The sequence below is a fragment of the Channa argus genome, chromosome 15 (assembly GCF_033026475.1).
Source record: "Channa argus isolate prfri chromosome 15, Channa argus male v1.0, whole genome shotgun sequence".
Taxonomy (NCBI): domain Eukaryota; kingdom Metazoa; phylum Chordata; class Actinopteri; order Anabantiformes; family Channidae; genus Channa; species Channa argus.
This window is the reverse complement of record NC_090211.1, coordinates 19,548,597-19,569,256: the sequence shown is the minus strand read 5'-3', so window position 1 is coordinate 19,569,256 and position 20,660 is coordinate 19,548,597. Positions and strand designations below refer to the sequence as shown.

Sequence of the window (20,660 nt, the reverse complement as noted above, 5' to 3'; positions counted from 1 at the left end):
CACAGCAGACATGCAGTTTTAAATCTTCTTGGTTTTCCAGACCTCATCTCCACTTACACACAAGTCCGCTATAACTGTCATTTAAAGGAAATATTGAGCAGTGGAGTGAAAGCGAAGCTGAAAGTGCCCTAAAATCTTATATAGTTATAAGTTAGTTAAAGGGGGCTCATTTTAATGATTCAGACTTTACTAGTAGTCAGGTGTTTTTAACCTTTGCACATAGTTTCAAAATGATCTTGCTACCTTAAGAAAATAAAAAGTAATAGTGTATTGGGATTAATTTAACCTTCTGCAAAAATTGTATTTTATTCATTTTCAAAAGTCCTTCAAAACGTAAAAAAATCCACAAAATACATTTGAACAAATCTGTTAAAAATGTCAACAGGGAATGTGTTTCTAACCGTTTAGAGAGACTGCGTGTGTCTGTCCCAGACACAGGAGTTGTTGTTTCTGGTCTGATAATACTTGACAATGAGCCTGTCTGAGTGGATCCACTTTCAAATAAAACTGTGATGGAGGCCACCTGACCCGCAACGTGCTGCACACACATGTGAGTTCAATCAACAGTGAAATTAAATAAAGAATGTCGCTTCTATACTTAAGGGACAGCATTTTTGTTTTTTTGTGTTTCAGTCCCTTTGCTGTCTATTAATTACACATATTTGCTGAGTTGCCTGTGTCTATAAAAGATGGAAGAAGAAAAAAAAAAAAAGACAAAGAGTGCTGACTGGTGCTGACCTAGGCACAGTTTGAATAATATTACCAAGAAAATCTGTACCTTCAGCCTACATCTCGCCCTAGGTGTGCACACTGTAATTGGTCCAGGCGTTGGTCCAGACAGCTTAGGAACAATCTGTAACTGGAGGAACGCCAACGTTAAGATGCTAGAGAGCAACTTAAAACTTTGCAGTGGAGGCTGCCCTCATTTTCAATGATAACATTTATTTTTGGATGGCCTAAAAATATGTATTTTTATTTGTTTTTTTACTTTTCAAAACTTCTACAAATGAAACTAAACATGCTGTGTAAGAGCATAGTATCCATCCCTGGTTTATACTGGGTTTGTGGGCACTGTCCTGGTGTTGGATTATGAATCAAGAATAGTACTTACTCAGCAATGTATAAATGAAGCACCCAGCATCTTTTCTGCATTTAGGAATTTTATGACACGGGATAGAGGGTGACTTCACAATTTCGCTTTTGAACTTTCTAGCTTAAAAAAAACCTAATAGCTAACACCATCATCTTGAGGAGTTTTTCAGCATTCACTTTTTCATCATCAGTCATCTGATGTCTACAAACTCTGTATTCTCACCAATGAAATGACATCATTTGAAGTGAAAAACTCCTCCAGATGATGTCATCTGGAGGTGTTTTTCAGCCAGAAGCAGAGATGTTTTAACATAGGGAGGGCAGACAGAAGTCTTATGCCACACATTCATAAACACGTAGTCCCCCAATTAAAATTCAGTGCAGACGCTCACAGAACTTGAGCTGCAGGTTTTGTGTTTAAATTACAATAGTGACACTGACATTACAATATGTAGTACAGCTACTGCATGTACTTGCAGTATCTAAAAGACACATCGGTCATAGTTGAAGCAAAGATTCATACTTTTTTCGGACCATAATTACCCACAGACAATGGCTCTGCTGTATGATGGTGACAAATCTGCTCGTCGCAGCTTCCTCCACAAAGTAGCTCACTTAGCTCCGAATAGCAGTATCTTTCCTATAATATGTGATGATGTTGCATGTTGTCTGCAAGGAACAAAATATACAAAAGATAACGCTGGAAACTGAAAAAAGTACACAATATATCCGTGTTTTATTGTTGTCTGAAGAGGACGAACAAAGTACAGATGATGCAATCACCATTTAAGAGGGACCACACAGGAAGTAACGTCACGTTTGCTATAGTCAAGAGGTACACAGTGCAAAATGTGCCGCTAAAAGCTTAAATGTAACATGTTTTACACTGTAAATGTACACTGCTTATACAATACATGAACAGGTGGAGTGGGACAGTAAGACTGAACGAGTGTCTGTCAAACTGTAAAGTCATGCTTCTCACACAAAGTGCTGCCTACATCACTAGTTGAAGCACACAGTCCGTTAAGCACGGGAGCAGTAGTGTCACGGCTTCTTCTACGGGCTCTGTCATTTGTATAAAATCTAATTATACAGCGTGGCAGTGGTATCGGTCACTCGTAAGCGTTAATTTGTACCTTTCACACTGTTGGTTTTTGTTTTTGCACTTGTTAAAGGTAGAGTGTTGGGATTCGCACTCAGCCGCTCAAGCAAGAGTCAGAAGAAGAAGAAGTGAGGTTTTGCCTTCCACTCTGTAGGCACTCGTTTATCTGCATGCGGTTTTTTAACATGCCTCCGAGCTGAATATAAAGATTTTATTTTTGCAAAACACCGCTTAGGATGTCAGGGAACAGATGTAGAAAAAAAAGGTAGTAAAAGCCCTGTGTGAGCTTGAATGGTTCACGAGGTTATGTTGTTTCTGTAGCATGCGAAAGCTTGATGGAGCCTATAAGATACTGCCCTGCTGCGGGGCTGTTACTCCCACTCTCACGCTTTGATGCTGAGGCACGTAGCTGAATCTACCTTGTCGATAATTGCACTGGGTGCATGACCGCAGACAGCGAAGCAGAAGCAGCCCGAGCCGGCCCGCAGGGATCTGAGGCTGCACACAAGTTTCAGTGCGGCCTTTCCTAACCACTTTGTTCCGGCTCCTGTTGAGCATGACTGCTACAGCAAAGGTGGAAATACAAATACGTATTCACTTCTACAGATAAACTGCAATGAAATTATTAGCACAAGTGAAACAGAGGGACAGATCCTATTAGTTCCAGACAAACCCCCAAAAAAACTTGACATGTGCTTCACGTCTGCATTTTTATAATCACCATTAAAAGCATTTCTGTGGATGGGCCAGATTTTGCCCCTGTAGGAATCAATTCAACGCCGACTCCCTGAGCCATACTAATTAGATGCTAATGAAGAAATTGTTCGGTGTCAGAAAATGACAGTACGCTTCTCGTCTGAAGCTTTGCTTTTATTGGGATTTTCCCCAAACTGTTCCTTTCACACTGGTGCGCACCTACATTATTATTGGCACATGATGCAGAATTAAAATCTGATGAAGTAGTGTTTTTACAGCCCGTAACTCAAGAGGCTTTGCAGTCTTTGCAACGTGCGACACCTTCTGTCCTCAAACTGGATAAAGTATAATTTCCCCACGATATAAGTTAACAGGAAAAGTGCTGGTTAATTTGCAAAATCCCCCAAATACTGAAAACAAGACCTACAGTTTTCCAATAACACAAAGAGAAACTTGGTACAGACATGAATCCTTCCCTGGTCACATTATCTTCTTAAACGGGTCCCTTTTGGTCTGACTTTATGCTCATCAGTTGAGGAAAAGAAAACAGAGTCAGAGTGTAGCGTTTCCATGGGGAGGAAATATTTACTCTGCAGTGTTGAAACTGGTTCTCCTTAGCAGCAGCTGATTTCTGTGAACATGCTCATGACCGGGGATTGAGTTCTGGTTCCCTCGAAGCAGAAGCAGGACATTTCTCTTCCCCTTGTGACTGAGGGGAGGATTTCCAACATTTAAGTCTTTGTTCACTTTCAGTGCAGGTCGAGCTTTGCAGAGCAAACAGCGAGTTCAGTCTTTACAAAAAAAAAAATAAGAGCTCGGCCTATGACGAATCTCCTGTTCCAAAACTTGTGGTTCCTCAAAAACTCCTCACGCCTGAAGAAGGCTATCTGCATGAGGTTTAGGTTACATGAGGTGATGTTTGCGCCTATTAAAGACCCCAGAGCAAGGACACAAATCCGGACCACTTTTCCTCTCAGTGCCATTGTGTTACTGGAGCTGGCATCCTCGGCAGTCATCCTCCGGCTCCGTGTTATCAGATGAGTAGGAGCTCTCCTCGCTCACTGTCAGATGCAACACAATACTTTAGACATATGTGTAAGCACATAAATATAGTGAATGTCTGGATATCTGTGATTCAACTGCAACACAGGACAGAAATGTGAAAATTAAAGTGTGACTTACACCACTCGTCCTGTATGGGGAGGAAGGCCTTGTCGCCGTTCTCCCTGATCATCTCCTCTATCTTGTCCAATAGGACGGACACACTCCTGTCTTTTCCGGGGGTCTTACTGTCCATGACGTGGTAATAGTTCCCACAGTATTCCAGTAGTCTTTGCAGCTCCCGCCCCCCTCTCAGAATGTGCTCTTCGATGGGCGTGCGGCCCAGCCAGTCGCCGCAGCTGAAGAGCACCATGGTGTGGAGGCAGGCGCTGTCACCGAACAGAGTCTCTATGTGAGCCAGCAAGGTTCGCCTCTTCCTGGCGGTGAGGGACGAGACCACGGGGAGGACCAGCAGCAGGGTGTGGGGCCCGGGTCGCAGGAGGGCGGCCCCTCTCTGAGACTCCTGTCGGATGCGCTTCGGGGTCCGCCTCACCGAGAACCAGTCCCACCCCGGGGTGTCGACGATGGTGACCCGACGGCCACATACGAGCGCCTGCCTCCTCAGGCACAGCTCCGTCTCCTGGCCCGACTCGAAATAACGACGGCCCAGGATGGTGTTCCCCACTGAACTCTTCCCGACACCCTTCCAGCCCAGCAGAAGCAGCCTCAACTCTGTACACCCGCAGGACGGGGAGAGAAACAGACCAAGAGACGGCGAGCGGATAGAAAAAGGGTAAAACTGAGAAAAAGCTGCATTGATTAAGCAGTGATGAGTAAGCAATTTCCTAGAACACCACTTGTTCTCCCAGGAACAGTCACTGCGTGACTCATGCGCTTACACACTAACACTCACGGTCCTTCATACCTCTGGGTGGTCCTCCGATCATTTGCTCCCTCTGTCTAGCGTGCTCCTCCATCCTCATCCTCTCTTCTTCCAGAGCTCTCCTGGCCTGCTCTTCCTCCAGTAAAATCAGCTCATTCACCTCAAAGTACCAGCCTGCACAATAAATGAGTCACGCGTTTCACTGTTTTTCGATCGCTTCTGTAACGCGGTTTGAGTGTTCACTAATGCATACTGGCAACACCAACCTTGGTTGTCGGTGATCATTTCCTCCACCTTTTCCATCAGCTCAGGTACCTGTGTGTTGTCCTCTGTCTCTTTCCGAGTGTTGTCAAAAGCGTGATACCTTTCGGTGGAAAAAGATAAAGTTCAGCTTACTCATCATGAAGAGGCTCTGGCAGCCTGTGGAAACAGTCGGTCATTGTGTTACTAATGGGAGCTGGGATTAAAGGGGACAGCGAAGGGGTCCAATGAAATGTTTTATCAAGCGGGAAAAGTATGATCAGGCACTAAAGTGACTTCCATAATGGGGACTAAAGGTTTGAAAATACTTTTTTGTCCCCTAACTATCCCTGTAAATGAATGCAAACACAATTTGATGACTGAAACCAGCCCTGCCCACCCCACCTCAGATTACCTGGATCAGGTGTGTTGAGTAATTAGGACGCTGGAAAATACCATCTTAGAAGAGGATGGAGATGGGGGAAAGCCGAGTGAATTATCTTCCAGCACCAGATTGACTGGACACAGCTGGTGCAGGTAGTCAGCAGAGGGGTACCAGGGCTGAGAACCCCTGGTTTACAACATCCGATATGTGGCAGAAATGTTAAAATCATTGCAGCAGTACCAGAGATGTGTTTTTTGTTTTTAAATTCTACGCATTCTTCTTACTTGTCAAAACCAGGCAAGTATGTAATCCACTGCTAACAGTTTGGCCAGAGTTTGCTGCTCAGATGTTGTACTGTACCATAGTGGCCTAGCAAATAGGTTTGATTGTGTTTGCAGCACGGGACAAACACAGACAATGCTGCGGGGGCTGGATGTTTTTCATGTCTAGGGACATGTTTAGACAAAAGAATGCAAAAAACGACATCATACCTGCTTCCACATCTCTCCACCAGCCACTGCAGGGCCTCTCCAGTGTTTGCTATATGTTCCTCAATAAAGACACCTTTGGGCAGCTTGTCCACCCCAGTGAAGAGCACCATGGAATACCTCCAGGTCCCTCCACCCAGGGCTCCCAGCTGCTCCTCTGCGGCCTTCCTGTGGACGTCAGTGAAGGGCTGCGAGACCGACACCACGAGCAGAATCACGTGGGGTCCAGGGGGGCAAAGAATGGCGCCCATGCATGGGCCCTCGCTGTCCAGGCTCGGCGGGGCCCGCGGCGTGCTTTCCGACTCGGCGGTAGCGTTGTCATTGCTCTCAGCTTCTGTGTCGTCCTCCTGCTCGGCGGGGATGGCCCACGGCGGCGTGTCGACCACAGTGACGCGCCGGCCGAAGATCTCCGTCTGGCCCACGTTGCTGTGAGTCGTCTCCGTCCCGGCGTCAAAGACCTTGTCCCCGAGGATGGTGTTGGCTGAGGAGGTCTTGCCACACTGTGGGCCCCCGAGGATTAGCAGTCTGCGCTCAGGGGGGTGGCGGCCCCTGTTGTCTCCTGTTAAAAACATAGACAGAACAGACTGAAGTCCACTACGAGGACTGTAAATTAGTTGAATTCGTTTTCACAGGGCTGAAGCACAACACTTGGCCCCTCAGAGGAAATCCACTTCATTTCCTTTGATTCCCCTAAATTGTCTCATCCCTGAGTTCTTTTTGGAGATGAGGACAGGCCTGCATTCTTAGCCTAGTAATATATCTTGGTCTCTGACTGTCCCTCCCACAGATTTCCCCCGAGTCCTTTTGTTATTTGAGCTTCCCAGTACCTTATACCTATACTCCTCTATTGCCCGCTCTTTCATTCTTTTGCTTATCCCTCTAAACCTCCTCCCGGCAAGCTTCCTGTTTGTTTTCAACAGTCCTTAATGTTTGGAAAATTTGGGTCAGGGAGGAGGAAGCTTGCGCACTTTCCAGAGTAAGTGGCACGTAGACAGAACATGATTTGCTTCACTGAAAGTGAAACAAAAGGGAGAAGCGTTTGGACAAAAGGGGAACACGTATATTCAGAAGAAGAAGAACAGTGTTTGGTCTGTGAGGATGTGTAGAGAGGAATAGTATGAAGTTTGATGATTTGCTGCTGACATGTGAGCTGCTAAACACAGGAAGTTGACTCAAGCAACAGTTTGGGGTCAAATTGTGAAATCGCTGCGAGGGTGAATGAAGAGATGATGAAGATGATGAGGAACCTAAGGCGAGGTGTGCAGCAGGAGGGTGAAGACGGACTTACCAGTGTCAGAAGCAGAGGACACAGCAGCCATCTTGTGTGTAAAACCTCTGGCTTCCTCCTCCTCAGCCCCTCTTCTTCTTCTCCTTCTCGCCTCCACAGTGGATTCCTGTACTTTCCCCACCCTCAGAAAGCAGCGGCTCCCGAGTGGCTTGCGAGAGGCTGGCGACTCGAATGTTTCTTGGCTCTGTCTTTCACTCTAACCCTCATTCTACTGCAGTGTAACTCACTCACTATCTTCAGTTAACTGTGTTCCACTGCCCGCCCCCCTCATGCCATTAAACCTCTCCCCCCCTCTCTCTCCTTTTAATCGATTATCTTCCCCACCTCTTCGTCCTTACTTCTGTTCTTTCCTCTGGGGCTTCTCTCCCTTTCCTCTCGTCTCCCAGTGCCCTTTCTTCTGTCTTTTTTATCTGTCCGAGCAGAGGAGAAAGGCTGTGCAATGCAGGACACTGGGAGCCAAATCCACCCCTGCTGCAGCAGTGCCAGGAAGGCGTCCCGTCATTTTTTGAGGCAGACAGAGGCAACTGTTCCTCCCACTTGCTTGTATCACACTGTAGCAGCAGCAGCAGCAGCAGCAGCAGCAGCAGCAGCACTGTGTGCAGACTGCAGTCCGGAGGGCAGATGGAAAGATGTATAGACAGAGAGCAGGAGAGAGAGAGAGAGAGAGCAAAGAGGAGGGTGCACTCTGGTCTCGGTTTGCAGCTGGATGTTTTCCCCAGCTGTTTCACAATCACTGTTTATACGATGCCTGCAGACAGAAACACCGTGACACAGGGAGCGCATGAATCCATTTAAATATTAATACAAGCCACACAGATTACATAACACATAAAAGCCCCAATAAATAGCGGTGAGACGTTTTCTAATTGCATGTAATTGAAAGCCCTGTCACCTTAGTATGAATAATTCCTGAGCCGTTCATCGTGCGCAGCAGGAAAATTACATAAATCTTCCTGAGTGTCTGAGCTCATCCTTGGCTCCTGAACAGGTTCCTTATGCGCGCTATATGGCGAGAGACGTTCGCGGACCCTAGGGAAATCACGTCAAGACAGGGTGTTGTAAAAAGCATTTGTTGTGTACGTTTTAAGGAAGCAAACGTTGGTATGTTGGCGTAAGTGTATGTTACGTAACGATTTAAACACTTAACGTCCCAACTGTTTTGAAAAAACCAACAAACAAGCAAACAAAAACAAAAAAACTGAGGCTAGATGAGTTGCAGTAACACGTTAACGCCACTCTGCCGTAAAGCGTGGTATACATGGTTTTTGTTTTGTGACAGACCTCCCGCCGTACGCCGACGTAGAGTGTCGCAAAAACGCACCGTCCATGTGATGCTACAAGCTGGGGTCGGTGCCGCTCTTCGTTTGCAAGGAAGAGCGTGTGCGTGTTTGTAGGTGACAGTGCAGGGCAGACCTCTCAGTCTTGTCTGTGTTTGTGTGTTATAGCGGACAAATCATGGAGGCAGCCGACGAGTTCCTGAAGTACCGATCCCCGCTGGTGTCCAGATACGCCAGCAAGGAAATGGCCTACAACTTCAGTGACAGGAGGAAATTCACAACGTGGAGGAAACTGTGGATCTACTTGGCCAAGGCTGAGAAGGTTTGACACACTGAGCCCAAATAGTAGCAGTTAGACCTCGATTTCTTTGGTGTGTGTGTGTGTTTTTTCACAAATGCGTTTATGTCGTCAAGTCTTAGAGATCTGTGACCTTCAGAGATCAAGTTTCCTTCTCTAATTATAGCTTTAAGTGGGACCAGGGCTGGTTGTCATGTCCTAAAGAAGTCCTGTCTGCAAACAAACACATGTTGTTAAGTAGAGAACAAACCCTATATTATTTGATTCAAATGTTTGATGAAAGTAAAACCTCACGTCTTTTAACATTGAAAGCTGGTGAGTTTACATACAAATCAGTTAAGCCCACATATTACTCAACATTTCAAATGCAGCGAAAAGGTTTTTAGCCCCTCCATGTTTATGTTTTAATATGCACTTAGTCCTACAAACAAAACACTTGTGTCATCTGCTGCTTATTTTCTGTGTATGTAGCTTTACATTTTTAAAAAGCATCTCTTTCCACAGACAGACGTTATGTGTCATGTTTATACTGAGTGACTTATTCACAAGCACGACTATTTCACTGCACACGCTCCCTCAAATGAAAACATTCTTCATATTTGCATTCATGTTTCCCCACGAGCCAGTGCGACGTACTAGGTTTCATATTTTATTTATTTTTTTGCCCTAGAATGTACAATAAACGTAGCTGTGCTGGAACAGTGTTTGGATGCACAGCGTGAGTCGTCCGGGGTTATGTGAAAATACCCTTTCTCTTCTCCTTATGTTTCAAACGCGCTCTTTTCATTTAGCTCCCAAATCAAATGGCCACGTGACCCCAGCTTGCAGTTTAACTCACCAGGGTTAAAGTAGCAGAGTATCACATGACCCTTTAACCACACGAACACACGGTAATCCGAGCTGACCAGAGTCCATCATTCCCCTTCATTCTGTGCTCTGATGTGCTTTTAAAGCGATGGGCTTGTGCAGACTGGTCAGGCCTGTGACTGCCACAGTGTGGTTTATGTGTGAAAATAGCGTGAGGAGATTCTCACAGTAACAGATCGTCCCCTGAGAGGCTGTGTTCCAGCCTCTAGCCTCAGTACTTCATACATTACTTGGAATACAGTCTGAGCGTTCACACGACAGGGTTTGAAGTTAACTGTGTGGTTATATAGAGAGGGTGGGAGTAGAGATGCACAGATGTTACTGAGTCTCTGGAGGTTGTTTCTTTGCAGTGGTCACACTGTTCCAATTCATTGTGTTGGAACTTGTATCAAATGGAGAAAACCGTGTGACTCGTTACATCTGAAGGAGATTTGCACAACAAATATCTTATATGTAGGCTTTTGGAATAATGTGGCCTGTTTAGTCACATATTGTGCAGTAGGGATGTCACCACATCTTACTTTGATACAATATCTTGAAAATAATTTGACTTATATATTCATAATATGTAAAAATATAATATTTGCTGGTGATGGTTTCTAGTCACAATAAAGCACATTTGGGCCTCGGCTTTAATTAATCTGTTTTTGCCCTGAGTTCAAAGAGAAGTCAAATAAAATCATGAATCCTCCTGAATCTTCAGATCTTTGTCCATTATAAATAGACAGTGGATGAGTCGTAATTGAAAGGGTTGGAACCAATTTCTGGATGAGCCCATTTTGTGGTCCTGTCACATGACTGCTCTCTCTTAATAGATAAACTCGAATTTAATCAGGATCAGCGTCTTCCCACGAGGACAGCTCATGATTGTCCTCGATCAGAATAATGAATGTCATCAGCAGCCTGTGAAAGCCAAATCAAAATAGCAACAAGATCGTTGGCCCGTGCTACAAAAGTTACACAACCGTTTCAGCAAAAAGCCAGTTTCCTGTGGACAATATTTCCCTTTCCTCAAGGTGTCCATCTTTTTGTCCTCTCTCCCATTCAGGCTCTGGGTCTGCCGATCACAGACGCCCAGATTCTGGAGATGGAGAGCCACACGGAGGACATTGACTTTGCCATGGCGGCGGAGGAAGAGCGTAAACTCAGGCACGATGTCATGGCTCACGTCCACACCTTTGCAAACTGCTGCCCCACAGCTGCTCCCATCATCCACCTTGGGGCCACCTCCTGCTACGTGGGGGACAACACTGTAAATATAATATGTCTGGACATGGTTGCATAGCCCGATTTATTTATTTAGTCCCATATGTGTTAAGAATCCTCACAAGGGTCATATGTTTCCACATTATTCTTCTCTTCTTTACATGTTTTCATGTTGTCTAAGTCGTTTGGTTTGTCTTCCTCAGGACCTGATTATGCTGCGTGACGGATTTGATATTCTGTTGCCTAAGGTGAGGCTCAGCTGTCGGCCAGAAAACATGCACACGCATCCAGTTCTGCGCCGTTAAAGTCGTTGGAAACACAGGCATAGTAGCCGTTTTTGGTCAGCCTCAGCTGTTCAGTGACAAGCCAACGGTGGAGAAATAATTGGCTCTTGTTTTGTCACTGAGCATAATGAGGGCAGTTTTTAAGCACGAGTAACAGCAGGGTGTTGGGTAAGAATTTGTCTTGGTTTCTCCACAGCTGGCTCGAGTGATTGACAGGCTGGCAAACTTTGCTGAGAAATACGCTGACCTCCCCACACTTGGCTTCACGCACTATCAGTGAGTCTGATGTCTCGTCCGAGTCCTACTCTGCAGTGTTTACATCAGTTTATGCCACTTGACTGTGGGCTCTCGTCGGTCATCGGTCATCAGTCTTTCTCCCACCTGCTCTTCCTCCAGACCTGCCCAGCTGACCACGGTTGGGAAGCGAGCTTGCCTGTGGCTGCAGGACTTGGCCATGGACGTGAGAAACCTGCAGCGGGCACGCGATGACCTGTGTTTTCGGGGGGTCAAGGGGACCACTGGCACTCAGGCGAGCTTCCTGCAGCTCTTTCAGGGCGACCACGACAAGGTCTACATGAATCATCAGTTTGATTTGAGAGGGAGTTTTTAGTGGTTTAGTGAATTTGTATTCCAATGAACGGTACCAATGTTACTTTGTCCTGCCAGGTGGAAGAACTTGACAGGCTGGTGACAGAGATGGCTGGCTTCAAAAAGTAAGTTCTGCCTCCTACAGCTTGTAATATCGAGCATGTTCTGACTGGGAGTAACACAAGACCAACAGGAACCAGAAGGATGCACAGTTTATAAAATCAGTATGATTTCAGCAACTTGTAGAAATTAACGATGCGGTTTCCATCTCACTCAGAGCCTACATGGTGACTGGTCAGACGTATAGTCGTAAGGTGGACGTAGACTGTCTGTCCACCCTGGCCAGTTTGGGAGCTACTGTTCATAAGGTAAGCTGCAGAGCCTGGATACACGTAGAGAAATGTCTCCCCCTATTGGTATTAAATGGAAGTTAGACAAGCTCTACAATTACTGACTTTGAAGTCTTTGCACTTTTAACCTCGTCTTTTATCTGTCTGGCTGCCGTAGATCTGCACTGACATCCGCCTGCTCGCCAACCTGAAAGAAATCGAGGAGCCTTTTGAGAAAGAGCAAATTGGTATGTTCTGTCACGCAAACCGAATCCCCTTTTGAAAATTCCGATTCACACTAAGGTTAAAAGGTTGTACAGAGTGTATGCCAGCACGAAGCGCTCTTGCCCCAACCAGGTTCCAGCGCCATGCCCTACAAGAGGAACCCCATGCGCGCAGAACGTTGCTGTAGCTTGGCCCGTCACCTGGTGGCGCTGTTGACGGACCCGCTGCAGACTGCCTCAGTGCAGTGGCTGGAGAGGACGTTGGATGACAGCGCCAACAGGTCATACACACTTTCATCATATGATAATTCGATACAGTGATGCCTCCGTAAATTATATCTTTTAACAAATGAGTCTTGTTTAATTCAAAAACATCTCTTATCAGGTAAAAACAGTGGAACCGACATACAAATGTAAAAGTCCTAAACTAATTGTGTCGTCGCACATGCACACAGTGAATTGGTACATTATGCAGAAAGGTCTTATTCCTGTTTTCTCTACTTACATACATGTTTCCAAATGTTTGTGCTCTTGCAGGAGGATCTCCCTGCCTGAGTCCTTCCTCACAGCGGACATCATCCTCAGCACGCTGCAGAACATCACAGAGGGACTGGTGGTCTACCCGAAAGTCATTGAGAGACACATCCGCCACGAGCTTCCTTTCATGGCCACAGAGAACATCATCATGGCCATGGTGAAGGCTGGAGGAAACAGACAGGTAGGAGGAGGACGTTCTGCGGTGGGTCTGAATGTGAAGCAATAAATCATCAGTTCTGAGGCATTGAAGAGGCAATAATTTGTTTCCCTACAAACGTCAGCGGTGATAAAGTAGGATTCACTTTTAAGCCCTAAAGCAACTGCTCAGTGTTTTCTTGTCACTGTCATTTATCGTAATTGGATAATGGCTGATACCCGAAAGGTTACGGGGGTAGGACACTGTGCTGCTTAAAATGTGTGGTCCGATTTACTTTGCAACGAGATTCGGAGCTAATAAGGTCCTACATGCAGTGCACTGCGAGTCGTTGTCATCTTTTCTAAGCGAAGCCAGACTTTTGAGTGTTCCCTGTGGTGTAGGTCGTAAAGTTAGCCACGCGTGCTAACACGTGTCCAAACAAAGGAACATGCTGTAGCGTTGATGGGCATTGATATCAATAAAGCCAAACACTTTTGTGTCCTTGTTACAGCTACACTGACTGTTTAAACAGACTAGAACATTACAATCAGTGCAATTTGTTTAAATTGCACACTGTTGTGACTCACATGAAGATTTGACTGTACTACAAACACATTTATACATCAAGCAATATGATAGATTTACGTCATCACAGTGTTCTTCCATTAAATCAGTCATCAGATCACATCGTCTCCATTTGTCCTTCAGGTCTGCCATGAGAAGATCCGAGTTCTGTCCCAGGAGGCAGCAGCTGTAGTCAAACAAGAAGGCGGTGACAACGACCTTCTGACCAGGGTTCAGCAAGACCCCTACTTTGCCCCCATCCTGGGGCAGCTAGACGCCCTGCTGGACCCTAAGACCTTCATCGGCCGAGCTCCTCAGCAGGTTCTTTCTGTTTTTTTTCTTATTTTACCTCCTGAGTAGGTGTTCACTGCACTTAGCATAGCTAATATCTTCAATTTATTTCTGAATGTTAAAGCTGCAAAAACAAATTTAGTCTAAAACATCGTGTTCTTTCTTCTGTTTCCTTCGGATGTGTCCAACCCCTCCAGGTCGTCAGATTCCTTTCTGAAGAAGTACACCCCCTGCTGGAGCCCTACAAGGCAAAGATGGATGTTAAAATTGAGCTTGAGCTGTGACATTGTACCTCAATAAAGAACAAGTGTTGAATTAATTTGTCTGTAAAGTGTGATAATGTTTCCTTGCTGTATTTAAAAGAAGTTCAAGTCAAACAATTATGATTATTAAAGCTAACGAGATATTAAATAATACTGGTAATATTTCTGTTATCTTTGTTGACAGGAACCAAAGGTCATATGTGCCTAAAGACTTTTACAACATAGTTCGTCATAAAAATGATGGAATAAAGTGAATTATTAATCCACCAATTTATTGCTTAACATTCGTAAATAACCTTGCAGCCATTCACAGGATTTTGTTGCTAAGAATGAATTTGTCTTTTTTTTAACTTTTTTTTAAAAATTCAAGCTCTAGTTGAGCTGTTTCGAATGAACGGTTTGTGTATAAAGGAAAAGGAAAGCTGCTGAAGAGGGGAAACTCACTGTTTCAGTTAAGAGGAAGTTGTAAATCTGCAGTAAATAAGCAGCCGCTCAGAGTCCAGCCTGGCTGCTTTCAACAGAAAGAGTCATGTCCCCGTATTTTACAGTGAAGTTGTGTTTATATCTCCCTGAATAACCACACGTCTTACATGGGTGGACTGTTGACTTGTCCCTGCACGTCTGCAAAGTCAGGAAAAGGTGCAGTAGTGTCCAAACTCACATCATCTACTACTGTCATTACGGTAATGGTGAAGATGGGACGAGATTGTGAATGAGGCTGTAAATGCAGATTCTTCTGAACCTGCACGTCCTCAGCACAGAGTAAGTACAGATGTTTCCTCTTTCCACACGTGGCCTTAAGTTGTCATTTTCATATTTTTTTACACCTGTAATTATACGCCATGTCCCGTCTTCCAGCTGTCTTTTCACTCCACGTATGCAACTGATTTTTAAAGGTTAAGGTCCTCTACTGCAACATGTGGCTGTGGGCTTTGCTCCCCATCAGCCTGGCTGTCTTTGGCACCGTGGGCATTTGGACCGTGTGAGTATTTAGCCTCTTCTTCTAGTTTACAAATCTTATATTATACTGAAAGCGAATAGTGTCCAAAGCGAATACAGCAGCTCTTAGCTGAACAGGCAGTGACTGCGGCTTATAATTAAAAACGTCCTTTAATAGAACAGATTTCTTGGATCTCGCATTTATTAATCTGGACTTTGGTTCTTTCAACGAGCCTGTTGATTTTTCTTTTATATGCTATTTAGATTGTAGCCCACAAAATACTGTGTTAGTAATTTATATGAGCTAAAACTGCAATTATTCAAAATTGGTAAAAAAAAATGAAAAAGCAGAAAGCGAAACTGACAGCTGACAGTGTGAATGGTCTCAGTAGGCTGGAAGCATTCACAGTGGATTATTAGATGTTTATAGACAGGTGATGAATAAGGTTAATAATTAATCTACGTGATATATAGTTACAGTACAATAGCAGTGAAAATGACTAGTACTTATTTAGAAAAACCCCTTTATTAATGATCCTAACGTAAAATATGTAAAAAAATAAACAACTTAATGTCACTTTGAGTACTGTGTGCTTTAAAATCCTCTACTATGATCTTTCTATGATGTTAAATGGAAGACGATTAAAATAAAGCTTCATTTACATCCGTTTTAACATTAGATTAAATGACAAAACTATTTTCCATTTGTTTATCATCTTTTAAAAAGTACATACGACCTTTAAATACTACAAACCTCATCTATAGCTGCACTTCCCAAAGCTTTGCACAACGTTTTCTTCTAATAATGTGGTAAATTACATTCACCACATTAACAGAACTTTTATGTTTTCGTTTTTTTTTTAATTATCATTAACTGTATTTGTTCGTACAGAATCACCCTATAAAATATTACTACTAAAATAAATGTCATTGCCATATTGGAAATGTTTCCCCATGTTCTCCACTTTTCCTTTACCCAGTAACAGCACAACACTACTGCACACGTACCATATAATGCTTTTTTCATTCCTCACGCATGTTAAACAATTACAATGAAATTATATTTGCAAGAACAAGTTGGTTTCCAATCAAATGAATTTAGAGGCGCAGCCACAAAACCCAGCAAAACACAGCCACAACAGAATCAGAAAACTTTGCAGATGTATTCATTTCAATTACAACCCTCATCAACCCGACTCTAACGGTTCACCAGCAGGTTGCAGAGAATGTAAAACTGTAAAATGTTTGCCAACTAGGCTTTTATTTTTTTTGCCCTGCAACCGTACAGTTCTCACAATCCGGTCATGTCAGAGAGAAACAAGTCCTCACATTCAGTCACAATAACATGGTTTGCTTCGCACCAGGTTCGCTGTAGCTGTAACAAACGGATCCGTCAACCTGACAGAGGGAATTCCTTTCATCAGGTGGGTGCAAACCTTTTCTGCTTTTCTGATTCGTTCACCTTCAATCAACTTCGAATGCTAACGATTTGACTTTTCTCACACCCGTGTTCAGTAACTGTGGAACATACAACCCCCAGAGCTGCCTCTTCTCCCAGATCTGCAACATTTGCTCCGTTTTGTGTGAGACTTTTACTTACTTTGAAGTGACGTTGTCTTTTTAAAAACTTCCTTTGGTCAAAACCTGTTTCCTCTTTCTTCCTCTCTCAGCCCTCTGGATTGTGGTGATCCGCTACCAGCAGGTTCAGGACTATGGTGACCATGGAAAGGCCAACATCGCCAGCATTGTTTTGGGCTTCATTTCCTCCATAGGAATCTCTGTCATTGGAAACTTTCAGGTAACGGCTTATAAAAGTAGGTAAAGAACTTTTTGTAACACACGCACTTGAAACCAGATGTTTACATACACTGTATGAAAAGACACATAACCTTGTTTTTCTCACTGTCGGACATTAAACTTTTCCTGTATTCGGTCAGTTACAATTACCTGAATTATTTCTATTTGCTAAATGCCAGAATAATGCGCACGTGGCCACAAATCTTCTGTAGGACTAAGGTCAGGACTTTGTGATGGCCTTTGTTGTCCTTCAGCCACTTTGCAACTAATTTCACAACTGTCACGATGGTCATTATGGCCAAACGGTTCAGTTGGAGTCAGACTAGTGGAAGTCCACAGTTCTCTTCCTGATATCTTTTCAGGAAGAACACGATGTCTTCAAAGATGTCACAGGAGGAAGCGGTGTGCAGTGCTCCTCCAATTAACTCAGATGCTGTCAATTAAGCAGAAGCTTCCAAAGCCATGACATCATCATTTGGCTTTTTCCAAATTGTCTAAAGGCTTCGTGATCTTAGTGTCTGTAAAGTTCTGACTTTGAAGAAAGTCATAAAACATTCTCTCTCATTTAGCAAATAGCAATAATTTTGGTGACTTAAAACAGGAAACGTTTACTCAGATTTAATCTCAGACCGTGAGAAACAAAAGGTCCTGTGTCATCTGGTTTCGACATCTCCATCCCCCTCCCTCCCACCTACACCACCTAGCAATCCGTCTTAATGGGGATCCACCTTTTCGGAGCATTCCTGGCGTTCTTCATCGGCCTGGCCTACTTCTGGGTCCAGCTGTTTCTGACTTATCGGGCGGAGCCGTCCCAGGACAGATGCTGGGTCGGTCCTGTCAGGGCGTTGTGCTGCACCTTCTGCACCATCCTGGTCTTTGCCAGTATCCTTTCTTTTTTCATTATGGGCCTTTACGTAATTATCGGTCTTACATTTAAACGCTTTAGTTTTAGTTTCAGTTTAGCCACTTTCAGCTCTTTCAGTTAGTTAGTTACTTTCTGTTTCAGATGTTCCCTATTTTTATCCATTTCTTTATCTATTACATGAAGAACAGGTTTGGATCCTTTAGGTGCTACTGTAACTGGTACTTTAACTAATCATTTGAGCTACTTCAAATTATTTATCCAGTATCTTTTACGGCAGCTAAAGGCTTGAAGAATGAATTTCTTTTGGCTAATGGTTTCAATCATATATTCGTTTGGAATATTAGCTAAGAGTGTTATTTTTTTAGGCACCTATTTCACTTTTTGTCACTTTTTGACTGCTTCACAGTATTTCAACCATACTTTTAGCATTTTGTAGTTTAAACATGTATCCATTACAGTTAAGATTCGTTTTACTTTTTAAGTAAAACAACAAAAAAAAAAACGCCTAACTTTGTCATGTCACCTTAAACACATGGCCTTCAGGTGTTATAGTTGACTCAGTGTGAGATACTTGTTTCTTTTTTTATTATTAAATCATAATTACATTTCATCAAAATCACATTTTGAATCTTTCCACATATCTGCTTGCAACAGTGGGAGTATCTCCCCGTGTATAAATATCACTTGTATGGACAAAAACTAATTTTGAGAACCCATACATTACTATCCTAAACTTTTAAAAGGGAGCTGTAGTACTTTTCTAAGCTCTCTCAGATCCGGCTCATGTTCAATGCCACTGCCAGTATGTGTTCTTCAGCCACAAACCAGACACAGGAATCTGCAAAGAGGCCTCAGAAGTGCCACTTATAAGAAAAACTGCAATGAAAACTCACACTGGCGCTGCCTACTCGTTGATTTGTGTTGTTCTCATTGACCGTTTTCCTCTCCTTCAGTGTCCATTCTCCACAATACAGAGCATCCCTCTGGAGCTGCTGTGTGTGAATGGACTTTGGTCATGTTGTTCTTCGTCCTGTTCGGCCTTTTTGCAGCCGAGTTCAGACACATTGACTGCCACCAGCTCATTGTGCAGAGATAAGCCCTGACGACTGACTGCAGACCGGATGGAAAGATTGCACCTGCACTGAGTGAACACACAAACAACTAAAAAGTACAAGCACACATAGCTCGTTGTGCTGTACAGTCTTTCTTCAAAGGAGGTGAAATACCTGTGCACAAAATTCATCAAAATACATTCAATATCTGCTGCCTTAGTGTGTTTCAGTGACTCATTTTTGTTTTTGTCATTTTGGAAAAAAAAAGAAGAGATTTGTTCATTTGAATCGGTTTTCTAAGCTTTTAAAGAGCAACTTTATCAATTTCAAATTGCTTCTTGAATTACTTCAGATGATAGGCTTCTTGAGCAGTAGGTTGTAACCAACCTGATTACATCATGTGGAGGATTTTTCAGCTGGAGCCAGAGAGCAATTGTAATACAGGGAAGGTAGAGAGCTGTGGAACTAAGGTAGAACTATTGTCAGCAACCTTTTCACCTCTTATGTCAAATCTTGAAATGTACTACCTCTACCTTTTTATACAATTTAGCTGCTCCAAGGTTAGTAGAGCACGTTCTTACTTAAACATGATGAGTTGCTGATTAAATGGGATCGAACCGTTTACTGTTTGCCCTGTTGAATGGCAAAGAAACGTCATCAAACGTCAAAATCCTGAAAACGTTTAGACCAACATAGCAGAAAAGAGAAGCTGAAGGAGAGATATTAATTCATGAATCAATAAACTTATGTCTTATACCTGTATGTAATTAGAAAGACTGAGCTTATTAAACTTGGCTTGGGCCATAGAGCAATAAATAAGTACTAACACATGGTGGCACCATTCAGCTTTTCATCATTCACCCTGGATCATTTGAACGTTTGTGAAAAGGCCAAACTATCTCCAATCAAACACAAAAATAATTTCTGCATTTAGTGCTGTCTCCATCACCTTCCAGGGTTTTCTCCGAATAACAATTCCCTTAAACCTTTCTCAGCATGGTATTTTAGGCTCTGTATGCACAGAGCGTGACCTCATGATGAATGCCTTGACAGTGAGTGGTAGGAAATCTCCGGTCTTTTTCTGCATTGCTCTCCACCTGTCAGCTGCATAATACAATAGAGTCAGGGGAACAGAAAAGGAGGATGGGGGTGTGGAGGAAATACTAGGCTGGCATGAGTAAAGACCAAATGTTTAGCCGTGACATATTGTGTAATTTTAATTTGAAGCACTTGGCAAAAATCTTGTGATACTGATCAAAATCCACTCGGGTTCCGTCGAGGCTTAAATGGTAAGTGGCCACTGCGATCGTGTCTTAGAGCCTTCATTCCCTTCACATCCTCGGAAACAGGACTCTCTCGCCGGGACGCTGTGGGGAGATGCTGTCTGATGATTCACCGATGGGAAAATGCAGCTCTGGTGTCATGCCAGCATGCTTTTGGAGGATTCCTCTGCTTTAGACAGAGATTCCACATTCAGTACAATTTGTCAGGGCTGTTTAAGAAGGACAAAAACAACGGAGCTCTCATGGCCATGCTGACAGTGGGAGAGGTCCCAGCACTCAAACTCTTTATTTGAACATGTTGTGTGAGGATGTCTCTTTGTAATCACTTTCATTTGTAACTTTTATTTATCAAATAAAACAAAACAAAACACTGGGGCCATTTAGGGAAACTTAAGATGGGAAAACTGGGCCCCCAGTGTCCTGACATGTCTCAGCAGCATTCTTTCACATACTCTGCTGTGTGTGGCACAGGGATCAGACGGATAGTGCAGAACTCTATGGGAATTTCTCTAATGCTGTTGGTTACAAGTTGTAGCTGCACACAACGCTTGTGTTTTCACGCAACGCTGTCTCGGTCTCTGATAATCTTGTGTTTGGACTTCAGCTTTCTTTGCCTTGATAAAAGTTGTCTACGTTTTGATTGTT

The 20,660-nt window shown here is 43.6% G+C and overlaps 3 protein-coding genes across 5 annotated transcripts; 2 read left to right on the top strand and 1 right to left on the bottom strand.

Moving 5' to 3' along the window:
• Positions 1-1,804: 1,804 nt before the first annotated feature.
• Positions 1,805-8,359, bottom strand: si:dkey-110g7.8 (GTPase IMAP family member 8). Its single transcript, XM_067475876.1, has 7 exons — positions 8,108-8,359; positions 7,216-7,963; positions 5,931-6,486; positions 5,081-5,178; positions 4,857-4,988; positions 4,073-4,663; positions 1,805-3,951 (listed from the first exon to the last, which is right to left on the bottom strand). The coding sequence occupies exons 2-7, from the start codon at positions 7,244-7,246 to the stop codon at positions 3,878-3,880; spliced, it is 1,482 nt and encodes a 493-aa protein (XP_067331977.1). The 5' UTR covers positions 7,247-7,963; positions 8,108-8,359; the 3' UTR covers positions 1,805-3,877.
• Positions 8,360-8,528: 169 nt separating this feature from the next.
• On the top strand, positions 8,529-14,135 carry adsl (adenylosuccinate lyase). The gene is made up of 12 exons (XM_067475877.1): positions 8,529-8,814; positions 10,706-10,909; positions 11,067-11,111; positions 11,344-11,423; positions 11,544-11,715; positions 11,814-11,860; positions 12,013-12,103; positions 12,243-12,312; positions 12,422-12,569; positions 12,826-13,006; positions 13,670-13,846; positions 14,014-14,135. The coding sequence occupies exons 1-12, from the start codon at positions 8,671-8,673 to the stop codon at positions 14,098-14,100; spliced, it is 1,446 nt and encodes a 481-aa protein (XP_067331978.1). The 5' UTR covers positions 8,529-8,670; the 3' UTR covers positions 14,101-14,135.
• A 501-nt stretch (positions 14,136-14,636) lies between these two features.
• tmem150b (transmembrane protein 150B) lies at positions 14,637-19,560 on the top strand. Of its 3 annotated transcripts, none has more exons than XM_067475863.1 (7): positions 14,637-14,841; positions 14,976-15,061; positions 16,383-16,442; positions 16,534-16,601; positions 16,689-16,816; positions 17,520-17,697; positions 18,509-19,560. In XM_067475863.1, exons 2-7 carry the CDS (start codon positions 14,997-14,999, stop codon positions 18,781-18,783), a joined length of 774 nt encoding a protein of 257 aa, XP_067331964.1. In that variant the 5' UTR covers positions 14,637-14,841; positions 14,976-14,996; the 3' UTR covers positions 18,784-19,560. The 3 variants fall into 3 exon arrangements, with proteins under 3 accessions (XP_067331964.1, XP_067331966.1, XP_067331967.1); XM_067475865.1 differs by having other exon boundaries at positions 18,424-18,619; XM_067475866.1 differs by having other exon boundaries at positions 14,649-14,841; positions 18,634-19,560.
• The last annotated feature ends 1,100 nt before the right edge of the window (positions 19,561-20,660 follow it).